The 19,244-nt window shown below is 40.9% G+C and overlaps 1 protein-coding gene across 2 annotated transcripts in view; it reads right to left on the bottom strand.

Annotated features, from left to right (window-relative positions):
- Positions 1 to 19,244, bottom strand: part of LOC111177912 (OTU domain-containing protein 7A) — a 178,475-nt gene that overhangs the window by 89,759 nt on the left and 69,472 nt on the right. For both annotated transcript variants that reach the window (XM_089906927.1, XM_089906928.1), the window contains exon 2: positions 12,992 to 13,174. In XM_089906927.1, the coding sequence (XP_089763053.1) occupies positions 12,992 to 13,174 (183 nt within the window). The remainder of the gene's footprint in view (positions 1 to 12,991; positions 13,175 to 19,244) is intronic.

Genomic DNA, 19,244 nt, shown 5'->3' with positions numbered 1-19,244 from the left:
GTATGCTTCTGTGTGAGATTTTGTCTGTATAGCTTTGCTTTCACCATTTGTCCTAGGGCTCTGTCCGTCCATTTTTTTTTTCCACTTAAAATTATTTTTCTTAATAATTATTTTATATTTTAATAACTTAATTTATCTTACTTTATTTTATTCTTTCTTTTCTTTCTTTCTTTCTTTCTTCCTTTCTTTCTTTCCTTCTTTCTTTCTTTCTTTCTTTATTTTCTTTCTTTCTTTCTTATTTTTTCTCCTTTTTATTCTGAGCCGTGTGGAGGACAGTCTCTTGGTGCTCCAGCCAGGAGTCAGTGCTGTGCCTCTCAGGTCCAGCCAGGAGTCAGTGCTGTGCCTCTGAGGTGGGAGAGCCAACTTCAGGACACTGGTCCACAAGAGACCTCCCAGCTCCATGTAATATCAAACAGTGAAAATCTCCCTGAGATCTCCATGTCAACACCACTACCCAGCTTCACTCAATGGCCAAAAGCTACAGTGCTGGACACCCTATGCCAAACAACTAGCAAGACAGGAACACAGCCCCGTCCATTAGCAGAGAGGCTGCCTAAAATCATAATAAGGCCACAGACACCCTAAAACACAGCACCAGACGTGGACCTGCCCACCAGAAAGACAAGATCCAGCCTCATACACCAGAAAACAGGCACTAGGCCCCTCCATCAGGAAACCTACACACCCCAATGAACCAACCTTAGCCACTGAGGACAGACACCAAAAACAACGGGAACTACGAACGTGCAGCCTGCGAACAGGAGAACCCAAACACAGTAAGATAAGCAAAATGAAAAGACAGAAAAACACACAGCAGATTAAGGAGCAATGTAAAAACCCACCAGACCTAACAAATGAAGAGGAAATAGGCAATCTACCTGAAAAAGAATTCAGAATAATGATAGTAAAGATGATACAAAATCTTGGAAACAGAATAGACAAAATGCAAGAAACATTTAACAAGGACCTAGAAGAACTAAAGAGGAAACAAGCAATGATGAACAACACAATAAATGAAATTAAAAATACTCTAGAAGGGATCAATAGCACAATAACTGGGGCAGAAGAACGGATAAGTTACCTGGAAGATAAAATAGTGGAAATAACTACTGCAGAGCAGAATAAAGATATAAGAATGAAAAGAACTGAGGACAGTTTCAGAGACCTCTGGGACAACATTAAACGCACCAACATTCAAATTATAGGGATCCCAGAAGAAGAAGAGAAAAAGAAAGGGACTGAGAAAATATTTGAAGAGATTATAGTTGAAAAGTTCCCTAATATGGGAAAGGAAATTGTCAATCAAGTCCAGGAAGCACAGAGAATCCCATACAGGATAAATCCAAGAAGAAATACGCCAAGACACATATTAATCAAACTGTCAAAAATTAAATACAAAGAAAACATATTAAAAGCAGCAAGGGAAAAACAACAAATAACACACAAGGGAATCCCATTAGGTTAACAGCTGATCTTTCACCAGAAACTCTGCAAGCCAGAAGGGAGTGGCAGGACATATTTAAAGTGATGAAGGAGAAAAACCTACAACCAAGATTACTCTACCCAGCAAGGATCTCATTCAGATTTGATGGAGAAATTAAAAGCTTTACAGACAAGCAAAAGCTGAGAGAGTTCAGTACCACCAAACCAGCTTTACAACAAATGCTAAAGGAACTTCTCTAGGCAAAAAAGACAAGGGAAGGAAAAGACCTACAATAACAAACCCAAAACAATTAAGAAAATGCGAATAGGAACATACATATTGATAATTACCTTAAATGTAAATGGATTAAATGCTCCCACCAAAGGACACAGACTGGCTGAATGGATACAAAAACAAGACCCGTATATATGCTGTCTACAAGAGACCCACTTCAGACCTAGGGACACATACAGAATGAAAGTGAGGGGATGGAAAAAGATATTCCATGCAAATGGAAATCAGAAGAAAGCTGGAGTAGCAATTCTCATATCAGACAAAATAGACTTTAAAATAAAGACTGTTACAAGAGACAAAGAAGGACACTACATAATGATCAAGGGATCGATCCAGGAAGAAGATATAACAATTGTAAATATTTATGCACCCAACATAGGAGCACCTCAATACATAAGGCAAATACTAAAAGCCATAAAAGGGGAAATCGACAGTAACACAATCATAGTAGGGGACTTTAACACCTCGCTTTCACCAATGGACAGATCATCCAAAATGACAATAATTAAGGAAACACAAGCTTTAAATGATACATTAAATAAGATGGACTCGATTGATATTTATAGGTCATTCCATCCAAAAACAACAGAATACACATTTTTCTCAAGTGCTCATGGAATATTCCCCAGGATAGATCATATCTTGGGTCACAAGTCTAGCCTTAGTAAATTTAAGAAAATTGAAATCGTATCAAGTATCTTTTCCGAACACAACGCTATGAGACTAGATATCAATTACAGGAAGAGATCTGTAAAAAATACAAACACATGGAGGCTAAACAATACACTACTTAATAATGAAGTGATCACTGAAGAAATCAAAGAGGAAATCAAAAAATACCTAGAAACAAATGACAATGGAGACATGACGACCCAAAACCTATGGGATGCAGCAAAAGCAGTTCTAAGAGGGAAGTCTATAGCAATACAAACCTACCTTAAGAAACAGGAAACATCTCAAATAAACAACTTAACCTTGCACCTAAAGCAATTAGAGAAAGAAGAACAAAAAAACTCCAAAGTTAGCAGAAGGAAAGAAATCATAAAGATTAGATCAGAAATAAATGAAAAAGAAATGAAGGAAATGATAGCAAAGATCAATAAAACTAAAAGCTGGTTCTTTGAGAAGATAAACAAAATGCATACACCATTAGCCAGACTCATCAAGAGAAAAAGGGAGAAGACTCAAATCAATACATCTAGAAATGAAAAAGGAGAAGTTGCAACTGACATTGCAGAAATACAAAGGATCATGAGAGATTACTACAAGCAACTACATGCCAATAAAATGGACATCCTGGAAGAAATGGACAAATTCTTAGAAATGCACAACCTGCTGAGACTGAATCAGGAAGAAATAGAAAATATGAACAGACCAATCACAAGCACTGAAATTGAAACGGTGATTAAAAATCTTCCAGAAAACAAAAGCCCACGACCAGATGGCTTCACAGGCAAATTCTATCAAACACTAAAAGAAGAGCTAACACCTATCCTTCTCAAACTCTTCCAAAATATAGCAGAGGGAGGAACACTCCCAAACTCATTCTATGAGGCCACCATCACCCTGATATCAAAACCAGATTAAGATGTCACAAAGAAAGAAAACTACAGGCCAATATCACTGATGAACATAGATGCAAAAATCCGCAACAAAATACTAGCAAACAGAATCCAACAGCACATTAAAAGGATCATACACCATAATCAAGTGGGGTTTATTCCAGGAATGCAAGGGTTCTTCAATATACGCAAATCAATCAAAGAGATACACCATATTAACAAATTGAAGGAGAAAAACCATATGATCATCTCAATAGGTGCAGAGAAAGCTTTCAACAAAATTCAACACCCATTTATGATAAAAACCCTGCAGAAAGTAGGCATAGAGGGAACTTTCCTCAAGATAATAAAAGCCATATATGACAAACCCACAGACAACATCGTCCTCAATGGTGAAAAAGTGAAACCATTCCCACTAAGATCAGGAACAAGAAAAGGTTGCCCACTCTCACCACTCTTATTCAACATAGTTTTGGAAGTTTTAGCCACAGCAATCAGAGAAGAAAAAGAAATAAAAGGAATCCAAATCGGAAAAGAAGAAGTAAAGCTGTCACTGTTTGCAGATGATATGATACTATACACAGAGAATCCTAAAGATGCTACCAGAAAACTACTAGATCTAATCAATGAATTTGGTAAAGTAGCAGGATACAAAATTAATGCACAGAAATCTCTGGCATTCTTATCCACTAGTGATGAAAAATCTGAAAGTGAAATTAAGAAAACACTCCCATTTACCACTGCAACAAAAAGAATAAAATATCTAGGAATAAACCTACCTAAGGAGACAAAAGACCTGTATGCAGAAAATTATAAGACACTGATGAAAGACATTAAAGATGATACAAATAGATGGAGAGATATACCATGTTCTTGGATTGGAAGAATCAACATTGTGAAAATGACTCTACTACCAAAAGCAATCTACAGATTCAATGCAGATTCAATGCAATCCCTATCAAACTGGCATTTTTCACAGAACTAGAACAAAAAATTTCACAATTTGTATGGAAACACAAAAGGTCCCGAATAGCCAAAGCAATCTTGAGAATTAAAAATGGAGCTGGTGGAATCAGGCTCCCTGACTTCAGACTATACTACAAAGCTACAGTAATCAAGAAAGTATTGTAGTGGCACAAAAACAGAAATATAGATCAATGGAACAGGATAGAAAGCCCAGAGATAAACCCACGCACATATGGTCACCTCATCTTTGATAAAGGAGGCAAGAATATACAGTGGAGAAAAGATAGGCTCTTCAATAAGTGGTGCTGGGAAAACTGGACAGGTACCTGTAAAAGAATGAAATTAGAACACTCCCTAACACCATACACAAAAATAAACTCAAAATGGATTAAAGACCTAAATGTAAAGCCAGACACTATCAAAGTCTTAGAGGAAAACATAGGCAGAACACTCTATGACATAAATCACAGCAAGATCCCTTTTGACCCACCTCCTAGAGAAATGGAAATAAAAACAAAAATAAACAAATGGAACCTAATGAAACTTAAAAGCTTTTGCACAGCAAAGGAAACCATAAAGAAGACCAAAAGACAACCCTCAGAATGGGAGAAAATATTTGCAAATGAAACAACTGATAAAGGATTAGTCTCGAAAACTTACAAGCAGCTCATGCAGCTCAATAACAAAAAAAACAAACAACCCAATCCAAAAATGGGCAGAAGACTTAAATAGACATTTCTCCAAAGAAAATATACAGATTGCCAACAAACACATGAAAGAATGCTGAACATCATTAATCATTAGAGAAATGCAAATCAAAACTATAATGAGGTATCATCTCACACTGGTCAGAATGGCGATCATCAAAAAATCTAGAAACAATAAATGCTGGAGAGAGTGTGGAGAAAAGGGAACCCTCTTGCACTGCTGGTGGGAATGTAAATTGATACAGCCACAATGGAGAACAGTATGGAGGTTCCTTAAAAAACTAAAAATAGAACTACCATACGACCCAGCAATTCCACGACTGGGCATATACCCTGAGAAAACCATAATTCAAAAAGAGTCATGTACCACAATGTTCATTGCAGCTGTATTTACAATAGCCTGGACATGGAAGTAACCTAAGTGTCCATCAACAGATGAATGGATAAAGAAGATGTGGCACATATATACAATGGAATATTACTCAGCCATGAAAAGAAACAAAATTGAGTTATTTGTAGTGAGGTGGATGGACTTAGAGTCTGTCATACAGAGTGAAGTAAGTCAGAAAGAGAAAGACAAATACCGTATGCTAACACATATATATGGAATCTAAGAAAAAAAAATGTCATGAAGTACCTAGGGGTAAGACGGGAATAAAGACACACACCTACTAGAGAATGGACTTGAGGTTATGGGGAGGGAGAAGGGTAAGCTGAGACAAAGTGAGAGAGTGGCATGGACATATATACAGTACCAAACGTAAAATAGATAGCTAGTGGGAAGCAGTCGCATAGCATAGGGAAATCAGCTCTGTGCTTTGTGACCGCCTGGAGGGGTGGGATAGGGAGGGTGGGAGGGAGGGAGACGCAAGAGGGAAGAGATATGGGAACATATGTATATGTATAACTGATTCACTTTGTTATAAAGCAGAAACTAACACACCATTGTAAAGCAATTATACTCCAATAAAGAGGTTAAAAAAATTACTCTGATAAACACATCCTGCATGAAGATTCCCAGGACACAAATGTAAAGCCATTACATGCTTCTCTGCCTGGATTTTCTGTTGTCATGGCAATCTCAAAAAATGATGGTCTTATTCTTCACAGTACATCTCAGAGACAGTGTCTGTCTATCAAACGGATAGTTTTGATTCACCTTCAATTTCATTCTGAGATGAATTCAAGGTGTTTAAGTATGTTGTATTTTGAAGAAGGACGAGAAGAAACAGCAGACCAAAGAGGCCATGTGGTAGAGGATCTGCAGAGCACGTGGGTCAGCCACTTGTCCTGTGCCTGGTCCAGTTCCCCCAGTGCGGGATTAGAGGAGACCCCCTGCCCCTCTCCCCCTCACAAGCCTTGCTGAGGTCACATCTCTTGCCTTCTGGAATCTGGGAAAGTAGGAACTGCCCCATCCTTCAGGACCCGATGGGTTGCTCAAACACCTGAGGTGACGTGAACCTGCACTTCTCCCAACAGAGGGAATGTGCTGGGTGGGGTCATCCATACGCCTTCTTGGCTTATCAATCAGCACCTATTGCCAATTGATGAGGACCTTGGAAACGTTGTGACTCACAGTGTAATATGATGCTATTAAGCTGTTCCAAATATTAAGTATTTGGAATCTTCACATGAAGACTTCACATGAAGGGAAAAATCTTTTTGAACTAAAAGTAAATTATGTTAAAGATCATATAACAAGAAACATACACTCCTAATTCTAACTCCTCCCAACTACCACGTCCATGAATGCATATATGTAATCACACACACACAGACACACACACAGACACACTCACAAACTGATTCTTTAAACATGAACGCAGCAATCCTTCCTTTGGAAGGATAAATAAAATAAATAAAACAGGAATTACCATGTTCAAAGTTATGCCCCAGAGAAGTACAGAGAGCTTTTAAAAAAATAGTGAGGGAATTAGAGAATTTCCCATCCCTTGACAAAGCCAACTCAAACATCTATGATTTTGTGTAGCAGAGGGAACTATACTCAGTATCCTGTGATGAACTATAATGGAGAAGAGTATGAAAAAGATGTATACGTATGTGTAGCTGAATCACTCTGCTGTATAGCAGAGATTAACACATTATAAATCAACCATACTTCAATTAAAAAATAAATTAAAAAAACCCAAAACAAAGAATCAAACAAAAAAAAAACCATCTATGATTTAGGCCAGGGGATGTGTCTTAACTCTGTTTTCTTATTTTCTGTATTCTTGAGGCTCTGGCATCCAGGGCCTCCGTGAATGGGGAGAGGATTTCCCTACAGAATTAGCCAATTCTTAGAGATAGCAAAGGACTCACGCAGGAGCACATCTTTCCTATGCAAACCAACCAACTCAGAGCCCATATTCTGGATCACCTTCTCTATCTGGTTCTTACACCAGCAAGCCATGTTCCTGCCCTAATTACCCCAGGCTCAGGTGCCAGACAACGAGAGATGGCCCCTATGCCCCAGAGAGCTGCAGAAACTACTCAAACTGGCCAGTCCTAAGTCTGTTTACCCTGCCTTATCTTTCCCACAGAAACACAATACAGGCTCCTGCCCTTGTTTTCCTCTGTCCCCTTGGCCTCCTGATCAACCCTGGTGCTTCCCCGTGTGTCCCTTCAGGGTGTGCCATGCCTCCTGTTTCTAGGGAACTGTGAGTATAAGAACCGCTTCCCCTAAGATAGCCATGTCCATGTCTGCGTGTCTCACTATACCTGAGTAAAACAAATCCTGGGTATATTTTAAAGCAGGTAGACAAAACTTTTCTAAAAGGGACAGATATAAATATTTTAGGCTTTGTGGGCCATACAAGTCTCAGTCACAACTACTCAACTCTGTCTTTGTAGTATTAAAGCAGCCATAGACAGTGAATAAATAATAAATAAATAAAGCAGACATAGACAGCCATAGACAGCAAATAAATAAATCAAGTTTTATGGGTTCCAATAAAACTTTATTAAAAAAAACAGGCAGTGGCCAGATTTGGTTCATGAGTCATTGTTGCTGATTTAGAATTTAGAATATGGAGGACTTTATTTTCCATTTTAGGGCACTGTGATTTCAGGAAGAATTCAATTAAAGGATATATAGATCTAATGCAGAAATTACAATTTCTATTTTATTAAAAATACATATGTTTGTTCACAAGCCTCAGTTAATGAAATTATCTTATGATAGACTTCTCTTTTTTTTCCCCTTAAATAATATCTGATAAAAATCAGATAGCAGCAGGTATCAGTATAAGGCCCTGATTCTGGAATCTGTGTGAAAACAGAGAGGATCCTTCTAGCCCCTTTCCTGGGAGGGTGAGATAATGGTTTAGATTGTTTGCCACTTGAAAAGGGCAGGAACTGCCAAGTTGTCAGCTCTCTGGACTTCCACTGCATGAGAGATGTCAGGAGGCGGTCCTGTGTGGTTCTGAAGGAACACACAGTCACAGAAGGCCTGGGGGAAAGACTGAACCAAATGATTAGAAGAGGTGGTTCCACCAGAGTCAGAACTAAGGGCAGAATGAAGGAGAACTTAAGAACAATACAACAAGATCGACAAGTCAGTGACCACAGCTAAGCACCCTCTTCCTAATCCACCCAGGAAGCCCACAGGAGCAGAACAGTGGGAGTGGGCTGGGTTCCATGGGTGGGGGCTGAGGGCAGGTGTTCTGGCTGTGCCTTTCCTCTCCCCAGCTAGCCCTTGGTGGCTCACTGCCTGAACCATCACCACCACAGCGTGGGCCAGCCCCACCTTGGCCAAAGCCAGCTGGAAGAGCGTCAGGGCAATGCTTATGTTCAGCTGGGATGGGGCTCCAACCACGATGGGAACAGGTGGGCTGGCCAGGCCTGGAGCCTTCTCTCTTCTCTCCTACGCCCCCTGTGAGCTGACAGAATAGAAGGTGGTAGCCCCTGCAAATGAGCAATTTCTAGAACAGATGAGCTGAGAAGTTCCCTAAGGAATAAAGCCAACTGTGGGGAAGAGAGCCAGTGGAGAACATTTTGAGCCCATATTAAAGCATTCAGAACTCACCAACTTGAGTGTGCTTCCCCCCATGCTCTCATTCACAGGAAGGCAAACCAGAGCCCATGTCTTTGTCCCTTTCCCCTGATACCATGAGCTAAGATGGCTGGTAACTGCAAGGTGCTGTGTGTTCACAGGGAAAACTTAGGAAACATCTGAGCAGTGCAAACACAGTTACAGAAAGTCCACAAAGTACCCGGGGCTGGAATGCACAGGAGGACATGATTTTAAAGTAAGCCTAGTAGATGGGACTTCCCTGGCAGTCCAATGGTTAAGACTTCACCTTCCAATGCAGGGGGTGCGGGTTCAAGCCCTGGTCAGGGAGCTAAGATCTCACATGCCTTGGGGCCAAAAAACCAAGACATAAGACAGAAGCAATATTGTAACAAATTCAATAAAGACTTTAAAAAAAATAAAGTAAGCCTAGTAAATATGTTCAAAGAGAGAGAATATGAGAATGTGAAATAGTAATAATAATGAGAAAGGCTAATTTGGAATGAAATAATGTGAATGCTGATTAACAGAACGGATTCATGTGAAGAATAAATTAGGATGTTAGAAGAGCAAGTGAAGGAAATCTCTTAGAAGATGTGAAATTAAGATGCAAGAAGACAATGGAGGAATGGAATGTTTTTAAAGGAAAATAATTTGGACCCAGAATTCTTATTCTGCTGAACAAAAATTTAAGTATGTCATGTAAACTCCTCTAGGTACTGACAGCGTTAGGAGATTGATCATGCAAAAATTCTTTTAGAAAATAGTCTTTGAAAAAGTATTCTTTCAGCAAAAGATAAATGTGAGTAAATAAAGAAGTTGATTGTGGTCTGAACAAGCAACAGAAAGAACCTAAATATGTTTGAGGGCACATGGAGGCAGGAGGGAGAAGATAAAAACAAAGACACATGTCTTTTTCAGGGTAAAATATAGTTGTTGATAAGTTTTAAAAATTAATAGGGAGAAAACCTAAATATAGGTTTTAATAGAACAGGGGTAAGTATAACATAAGGAGAATGTATAACTTTCAAGCCAGTTGAAAAATTTAATTAGCCAGAAAAGATAGAAAAGGAGAAAGATACATACAAAAAGCATGGTGAATAAAACACACAACATAAAGCAGCACAGATACGACAATAATAAAAATAAAGTAAGTGGATTAAATTCACTGCTTAAAAGACAGACTCGTATTGGATAATAAAATAATACCTGATGATAAATTACTTCCAAGAATCACATTTGATATAAAAGGATGAGGAAAGGTTGAAATAATGGCTGAAAAAATGTCATTCCAAATATGAACCAACAGAAAGGCAGAGTAGAGGTTTAACATCAACTAAAACAGATTTAAAGATAAAAACAGGAACTTCCCTGGTGGTCCAGTGGTATGGAATCTGCCTTCCAATGCAGGGGACACGGGTTCAATCCTTGGTCGGGGAACAAAGATCCCACATGCCGCGGGGCAACTAAGCCCGCGCACCACAACTACTGAGCTCGTGAGCCTCAGTTAGAGCCCGCATGCCTCAAACTACAGAGCCCACGTGCTCTGGAGACTGCATGCCACAACTAGAGAAGAGAAAACCCCCACGCCACAACTAGAGAGAAGCCTGCTTGCCACAACGAAGAGCCTGCACGTCGCAATGAAAGATCCCGCATGCCTCAATGAAGATCCTGCATGCTGCAACTAAGACTCAATGCAGCCAAAAATTAAAAAAAAATAAAAAAAATAAAGATAAAAACAATTATGTGGGACAAAGAGACACTCTAAATATTGGTAACAAAGCATATTAGAGCCAGATGACCTAACAATTACGGATACATATGCACCTACCAATACAGCCCCAAAGCGTAGTGGAAAGGATGAAGCTAAGAGAAGAAACAAGTAATGAGTATTAAACTTTCTAACTCAAGTGTGGCTTTTCTAGACAACAGAGTAAGCATAGAAGAATAATCCAAGATAGAGATTCCAATGTAGCTTGAATAATAAGGCTGAGCTAAAAGAAACAGACAACATTGACTCACAACGGTTTGGGAGGGTTGACCTAATACAATAGGAGAAGTGGAATTCATTGTGTAAATTTTAAGAGGAATATTAAATTATTTCAGATCCTATGATTATATATTTAGAAAACCCAAGATATTCTCTGAGAACAAATAATTAGTATTAATAAAAGAACTTATGTAATGACTGGATAAAAGATAAATATACAAAAAGTAAGTTGCTTTTCTCTGTGCCTAAACTCTTAACAGAATGTGAATAAATGCAGAGGTATATGCAATGTTCTTGGATGGAAAAACAATATTACATTATGCTAATTATTCCTAAAATAAAATAAAAATCCAATCCAATTCCAATCAGAATTCCAATTTTAAGGTTACTATGGCAGAATAAATATCCAAAAATAGTGAAAAAGTTTTGGAAAAGAACAGCAATAAAGGAACTTGCCTTTGCAGAGAGTAATACTATATGAAACTACAAGAGTCAAGTGTAACAGGCTGGGTGGGCACACAAAGAGACAGAGTCCAGAAACAGAGCCAAATACATTTTGGGGAAGTTAATGTACAGCAAAGTTGGCATTTTAGTTCAGTGGGAAAGGAATGCTTTATTCAGTAAATGTGCTAGAATACCTCATTCTCAATCCAGAGAAGCAAAACTAGATCCTTAGCTATTATTCGTAAAAATTTCAAATTTATTATAAGACCTAAGAACAAAGTTTAAAAACAAATATGGGAACACATGCTAGTAACTTTGCACTCCAGGAGAACTTCTAAAGTGAAAAAGGACACCCATTAGCCATGAATGTATAGTAATGTAAACATTCTGTAAGGCAGAATACTCTGTGAAGAGTCATAAGGCAAAAAATGCAGTGGGATGTATATATAGACATGTGTATACATATATATATATATACACAAAATGTTTTATAGTCTTCATTATAAAGAATGCTACAAATTGATAAGAAAAATGCAAACAAATCAATGGAGAAATGGGCAAAGTATGTGAACAAGCATGTCACAGAGGGGGAAATCCAACTTGGCTAACAAGCAAATGACAAGATGAAAGTTAAAATACACTATTTTTGCCCTTCGGAGTAGAAAAACAATGTAAAACCATCATGAGAACGCCCAGTCCTGGCAAGAATGAAGGGAAACACCCAGTTTCACACATGGTGAACAGAAATGTGTTTGGGAACGAAGTCTTGAAGTTATCAAATAAAAAAACACATGTGTTGGCACAGCTAATCCACCTTGGAAATGCCAACCTATAGAAATAACAGCACTAGTACATACAAATTACAGGTATAAAGTTTATTTTAGCAGTGCCTATAGTGTCAAAAACCACCACCAACAACAAAATCCAAGAAAAATCAGAATCACGATGAACAGGCATGGTTTAAAAATGATCATATGCTGTGGAATAAAATATTTAGAGAGAATGTTTGTGATTTATTGTTCAATGAAACAAGCACTCTGCCAAGTGCATTATGTGCATTCGACTCTGATGCGTTTGCACCTTGAACAAGCAAACTAAGAAGGAGCAGAGAAGACAGAACAAGCTGGGACCACTGGTCAGTCTCCCTGAGGTTTGGGAGGTGTGGAGAAGAAAACTCTTATGTTTCTTTCATAGATCTTCGCATTGTTTCCTTCGTTACAATGAGCTTTTCTCATTTCTGTAATTAAGACATGGAAAACGAAGCACATCGGATGATGAACATCAATCTCGAACAGGTTTGGAGGCTTCTATGCTACTTGAGAAATAATTGCAGGGAGCAGAGATGTTGGGTCTGGAAAAACCAGGACTCCAGGAGGAATGTGGGGTCCCAGAGAAGTGGACACACTCTCCAATTTTTCTGAGGCGGGAACGGAAGCTGTAAAGGAGTATGAGGTGTGGTGCCCAGAGAGCCCCATCTGCCTGCAGCTGGGAGGCGATGACCTCGCCCTTCTGTTTTCCCCCCTCCCCAGCCCCCAAGCAAGCCAGGGAGTGCTGGCCAGGGAGCTGGTGCAGGGCGGGTCCCTCAGCTGGTACCTTGGGCGATGTCGTCCTGCCTGGGCGGGCAGGGCCGTTCGGCCGTGTGCGCAGGTGGGGGGTGCTCTCGCTCGGGCTGCTTGGGGCACCTGCCCTCGTTGAACACAGGCGGCAGGTTGGCTGTGTGCACCTGTCGGAGCTGCTCATAGTCACTCAGAGCGGCCGTCAGGTCCCAGTTTTTGCCTGGAGACGAGAAATGACAAGACATTACAATACTGATGCATGAACAATGGTCACATTTTAGGAAAGAATCACGCAAAGAAGGGTCTCTGTTAGCACGTGTTCAGTCATGAACTCCCCACCAGTAGTTCTCATTTTTCTTTTGGTTCTTTTCTGTTTTTGGTTTTTCACTCAGTGCTTTTTAGTATACTCACAGAGTTGTGCAACCATCCACACTACACGATCCCAGAACACTTTTCATTACCCTGAAAAGACACTTTTTTAAAAAATTGAAATATAGTTGATTACAATGCTTCAGGTGTATAGCAAAGAGATTCAGTTATACATACACATACACAGATCTATTCTTTTTCAGATTCTTTTCCATTGTAGGTTATTACAAGATATTGAATATAGTTCCCTGTGCTATACAGTAGGCCTGTGTAGTTTTAGTTCTCAGCTTTCGAAGGAGTAAAATGGCCTGACGCGTACTCTCTAAGAGTAGAATTTCACACCCACGCCTGAGATCCATCCCTCTGAAGTACGTGATGTACCTACGGTAGTACATCATGTAGTATCTAAGGATGCTACCCTTAGATTCACACACCCTGCAGAACATTCCACGCCTCTGAAAACCAAGTCATAGAGCTTAATTTCCAAGGGGAGCAAAACATTGAGTGCAAAAAAAAAAAAAAAAAAAAAAATGGAAAAGAAGTTCCCAGTGGAAAAAAAAAGGAATGAAAAGAATTCTCATGTTTTCTTTGGGCTTTTGCTCAGTATTTCACCTTTTTCTTGAAGCTTAGCTTGGAGAGGGCAGAGCCTCCAAAGGGCTGTGTGGGAGGCTCGGTGGGAGGCAAACTCAGAGCTCAGGTGCTGAACTGGGTGAGACTCCAAGCGGGACAGCTGTGCCCGTCCCAGGCAGCGCTCAGCAGGGATGGGTGCTGGGGGTTCACAGCATGAGGGGGAGCTCATGGGGGGCTGGACTCAGTGTGGAGGCTCTAATCCCTGACTCTAAGACTTAGTGGACTTCTAACAGAAGGAAGAAGGTGGCACACACCGCATCCGATTCCATTAGGCAACCATGTGCTTCTTAAAGATTTTTTTTTTTTGATATGGACCACTTTTTAAAGTCTTTATTGAATTTGTTACAGTTTTGCTTCTGTTTTATGTTTTGGTTTTTTGGCCAGGAGGCACGTGGGATCTTAGCTCCCTGACCAGGGATTGAACCCACACCCCCTGCATTGGAAGGCGAAGTCTTAACCATTGGACCCCCAGGGAAGTCCCAACCATGTGCTTTTTAAAGGCAAAGAATTAAAAGCTTAGCTCTAATTTTAAAGAGTGAATAAAATCTTATCCTCTCCGAATTAACTTCAAATTGCAATATTCACTATATCGACTAACAATACGATGAATTATGCGGTGTAGACAACAGAATGAGGCTTTGAACGTCTAAAATAATATCTGAACATCTTCCTCTGGTCTTTCTACTTTTTTCTGCTGCAGACTTGATACTATCAATCAAAATGTTTAAATTCTATCACATGGACATGTACAATTTAATCATATTTTTTTCCTCCACAGTCAGCTAACAAAGACACCACTGAAGCATTTTTGCACATCTCAGTGGGGAAGAAAAGGAAATGAAACCATCCGGGTTATTCAAAAAAACCCAGGATCTGGGGGCACTTTTGTAAGTGGTGACAGGTGGGGACATGGGTGGAATGCAGCCCCACTACTGTTAGTAGTTGTATCGTGCAACGTGGCGGTGATGAGAGAGTCGTTTTAGGGTAACCAGCTGAAGCAGAAATGCAAGCATGCACTTTCACTCTTACACACGACTAACAATCACAGTGTACACACACTGCCTGTCTAAGTGCTTTCGAGTCTAAGTGCTTGTGTCTATCAAATGGGCATCCTCGTTCCAGGGTGCAGTCCAAGAAGGGCAAGACAAGGCCCTGCCTTAGGGACATTATTCCTTAGCAGGGGCAATGACCTGGGTGGGCACCTTGCCCTAAAGTAGGGCCAAGGGTGGCAGGTGCCCCAGGGAGGGCCAAACCTGTGTCTGGGAGGAAGGTCAAGGAGAGGGGAGGTGGAGGAGAAGCACCCGGATTGCGATCCTATCACGAAATGCAAACACGTTAAATATGGGAGTGTGTATTAGCAATGACACCAGCCCCACGAATCCTGGCTGTGAAGGGAAAGAGCCCGCATGGAGCACCCAGGTGTAGCCGGGGGTGTCATCGCCCCCAAGCCCCACAAGGAGCAGGCATTGTCCTGGCTCCACACAAACAGAAAGTGAGGCTTAGAGGATTGCTACACCATAGTGTTTGCATATGAACCCTCCATTCTGGATCTGTCCACCAAGCTGCATCTCCCCTGCAGGGCTGCCATGGACATAAGACCCAGTCCTGGCAGAGCTGTGGCCCCCTAGCTCCTGCTTTCAGGAGCCAGACCACTGTGCTTCTCCCACCAACTGGAAAGAGCCTGTTCTGCTGTTCCTGTCTGTTCCCAACAGGAGACCCTTTCAGAGCCCCCTGATTCACGTTCCATCACAGGTGATCAGGCCCGAGTATGAAGGCAGGACCACAGCGCTCACGCGTGGCTTCTGTGGACCAGAACTCCAGGGTGGGGGTGCCTCTGTTAGAGCATCAGCTGGGGCAACGTGTGCCTCTGTTAGAGGATCAGCTGGGGCAACGCTGAGAAGCACGTGTCCAGCCATCAGCAAAGGCCGGTCTGCTCTGCTCTCCCACCTGGGGACCTCTCACTCGTTGATTTTTCCCACTTGCTCTTGCATACATTGTCTTCTCCCATCACTGCCCTGGGCTCCTGTTCACTTTGCTACACACCTGCCCATATCCTTAACCAGCAAGCATCCTGGTTCTAACCTGGGCCGCACCTCTTAGCAAACGGGGATCCAGTGTCAGGTGAGAGCGAAGATGGAGGAGGGGGTGGCACTGTCCACAAAGCCCAGCTCCCAAACGATCCCCAAGTGCTTGATTTCAGATTTTAGAGAACTCCTCAAGGATCCAGGACTCCAGGGTCTGTGCACTTGAAAAGGGTCCAAGAGGCCACTGAGAGGGAAGCAAGCAAGACGGAAGGAAGACAGACACACTCATCAGATGTTTAGGGGGTCAGAGCCCCCTCGAGATCTGCTTCCTGCTCTGCCCAGTCCCAAAGACTGCAGCTCAGGACAACCAGGAATGCCAGTGGTGATGGATAGACGCGTGGACAGGGGACGCCCCAGGGATGAGTTTGACACTGGCGGGTTGTACAGGTTGTATCTAAAAGCACAAAACCTAGAGGAGAGGGACAGGAGTGGGCCTCTGGTGGCCTGGGAGCAGGGTTTGGTGCTCAGAGAGCATACATTTCAAGATCCCTTTCATCTTCTCCACTGTAAGTCTTGGAGAGTCCCAAAAGGTGTTGCATGGAGGGAGGATGAGGTGGAAGGGCACAGAGGCCCACCATGGTGACACCACCACAGTGATGCAACGGGCTGAGGCCAGATGGAATCCATAGCCAGGTGACTGCGGTGGCCACAGGCTGTGAGCCCTGAAGCCAGAACACTCATTAGAGGGGGGCATCGGTCCAGCAGATCAGTAAAGAGCTCAGGCTTTGGGCCTGGACCTACCTCCTGGCTACTTCTGTGACAGTGAATACAGAATACCACCGCGTGAAACCTTGGGTTACATTTCTGAACAATTGGGATAATAAAATCCACCTGATGAAAATTCCTAGGAGGAGTAAGTGAGGCGAGGAGACTACATTTGTAAAGTTCTTAGCACACAGAAAGCTCTTAGTGTTACAACCATTCATGATAAATTTTCACTTATGCCTAACTTCTGTCACTTATGGTTGAGATCCAGCTGGAAAGTGACAGAACTGAGATTCAAATCCAGGTCTGTCTTGATCAAAACCTAAGCTTTTGGGGCTACAGTTCCTTTGAACCTGACCTTGTTTTGGGAGTCACGGCTCCTGGCTGCTGACCACCCTTGAAACCTCCCTCTCCCGTGGCCGCCCATCATGACTCCATAACAGGACTTGCCCTACTTCCCAGATCCCTCCATCCCCACCTTGCCACTGTTTTCACCTGCTGGGTCCTTGCTCTGTTCCCCACAGACTCACCTGTACTATGTGAAATTCTCATTCAGGTGTCACTTTTGCCATCTCCCAAACACCGGCAAGACACCAGGCTGCTGGGAGGACACCAGAAGGCTTCTCTCCAACACGACATCTTAACAGACGTCTTTACTATGACTCTAAACACTCCATGTCCCCTTTTCTGGCTGCTTTGCCTTTCCCTGTCCTTAAAGCACATGGATTCCCTCCACTTTTCTTCTTGTTTTTCTTTTCTTCTCTTAATTTATAATATATTCTCTTTTGAAGATTAAGTCCATCTCTATGGGAATAATCATAAATCTAGTTACAGTTTGTATCCTAAGCTTCAAGGCCAAATGTTCAAAGATGGAAGATGCTAGTCAACTATCCAATCTCTATTCCTGTCTGATTCTATATGCACAGAATCCTAATTTATTTGCAAGAGTAATTTGCACAGTTAGAAATATTCATTTTTCTCCTGCAGCCGACCTGAGGGTTTCCAGTGATGTTCCAACAGTATTTCTCCAAGGACAGTATTTCTGGTAGGACAGTATCACTGTCTGGAAGACCTCAAGGAGATGGAGACAGTTGCCTGATAAATGTTTCCTTCCGGGTGCTTCCTCAGTTTTTTATTGTCACATACAGCAGGTGACTGGGGTACCAGCAGGTACAGGTTTTACCCTCTAGCACAGTTTACTGGTGATGTGCTTGTGCTTTAAACTTTTAATTCATTTTATTTTTTATTGTCTTAAGAGGAACATCAAGCAGGGTCTGATCTCAGGTTAAACAGCTTATTTTGTTTTGTCTCTAAAGCTTTACATCCATTAAGGAAAATGATGAAGCAGAGATATATGAGCCCACAGGAAGATGTGAAACAGGAACTGACTAAACTCAGGGAAAAAAGAAAAGAGTTAATTTCAGAGATGAAGTCCAGTTATAAGGGACCAGACAGAAAACAAGTACAGATAGCACAGTAAGGACCATAAAAATGAAAATTAGTAAAGTGAGCAAAATGAAATAGAAATAAAGAAACAAAGGGTTACAGGGAAATGGTAGATAGAGATTATAGGTGAAGGAAATGCCATGTACACATCACTGGAGCCCAAAGTTAAGAAATCTAAAACAATGGAAAAGAAAAAATAATTTTAAAGCTATGATTAAAATAGAAAACTTCTTTTTACCATATGGAGGTACTTTATTATTTCCTTATAATCAGGCAACCTCAACAAAATGATATGCTAACTAAATTTGTAAAATGCTGTGATAATAAAGTTTCACGAAATTTTAAGACAAGGAAGAGCGTTTGTCACATGAAACCATATCACATTGGACAGGCACTGTGGTTCACATTCTGGGTGCTTGTGATTCCCTCTTTTGCTGATTCTTAAAAAGAGAAATTAAAAAAATACATGGTACCATGCATATATATTCTGCTTTATCTCATCATTTCAGAAAAAATTATTTGCACACAAATGTAAATACTAAAACAATTTAAAACATACAGTCTCCTCAATATCCTTTCATTAATTAAGAAGAAACAAAAATGGATAGCCATCATAGAGTGATCTTGGGTATCCAATCAGGGAAAAGAGGAGGAAAATCAGGAGCAGAGGAGATGGTAGTTTTTGGAGAGAAATCTAAGACCAGCAATCACAGATTGAGCCTTTCAAAAGAGAGAACTTCTGACATAAATACTTGATCCTACACACTGAAAGGGCACATTGTATATGAGGAAACTGTCTTAGTATAATCAATACAATGATATAGCCTTATAATATGATTATGTTTTAAAGATAAAGAGAATTATTTGAATATTTCAGCAAAAAGGAAAAACAGTCAGGCTGGTAACATACTTCTTGGAAGCCAAATTCAATGCCTGAAGATAATGGGCCACATTTACAAGATACTGAAAGAAGTAAAGAAGTGTGAGCTAAGAATGCTTATACCCATATAGGCCATTCCTTCATGGATAAAGGCTACAGACAAATCATTTAAAACA

The sequence above is a fragment of the Delphinapterus leucas genome, chromosome 2, assembly GCF_059928025.1.
Source record: "Delphinapterus leucas isolate spDelLeu-1000000601 "Yukka" chromosome 2, BTC_Dleu_Yukka2, whole genome shotgun sequence".
NCBI classification, from domain to species: domain Eukaryota; kingdom Metazoa; phylum Chordata; class Mammalia; order Artiodactyla; family Monodontidae; genus Delphinapterus; species Delphinapterus leucas.
The sequence above is the reverse complement of the archived record's forward strand: the minus strand, read 5'-3'. Positions and strand labels throughout refer to the sequence as shown.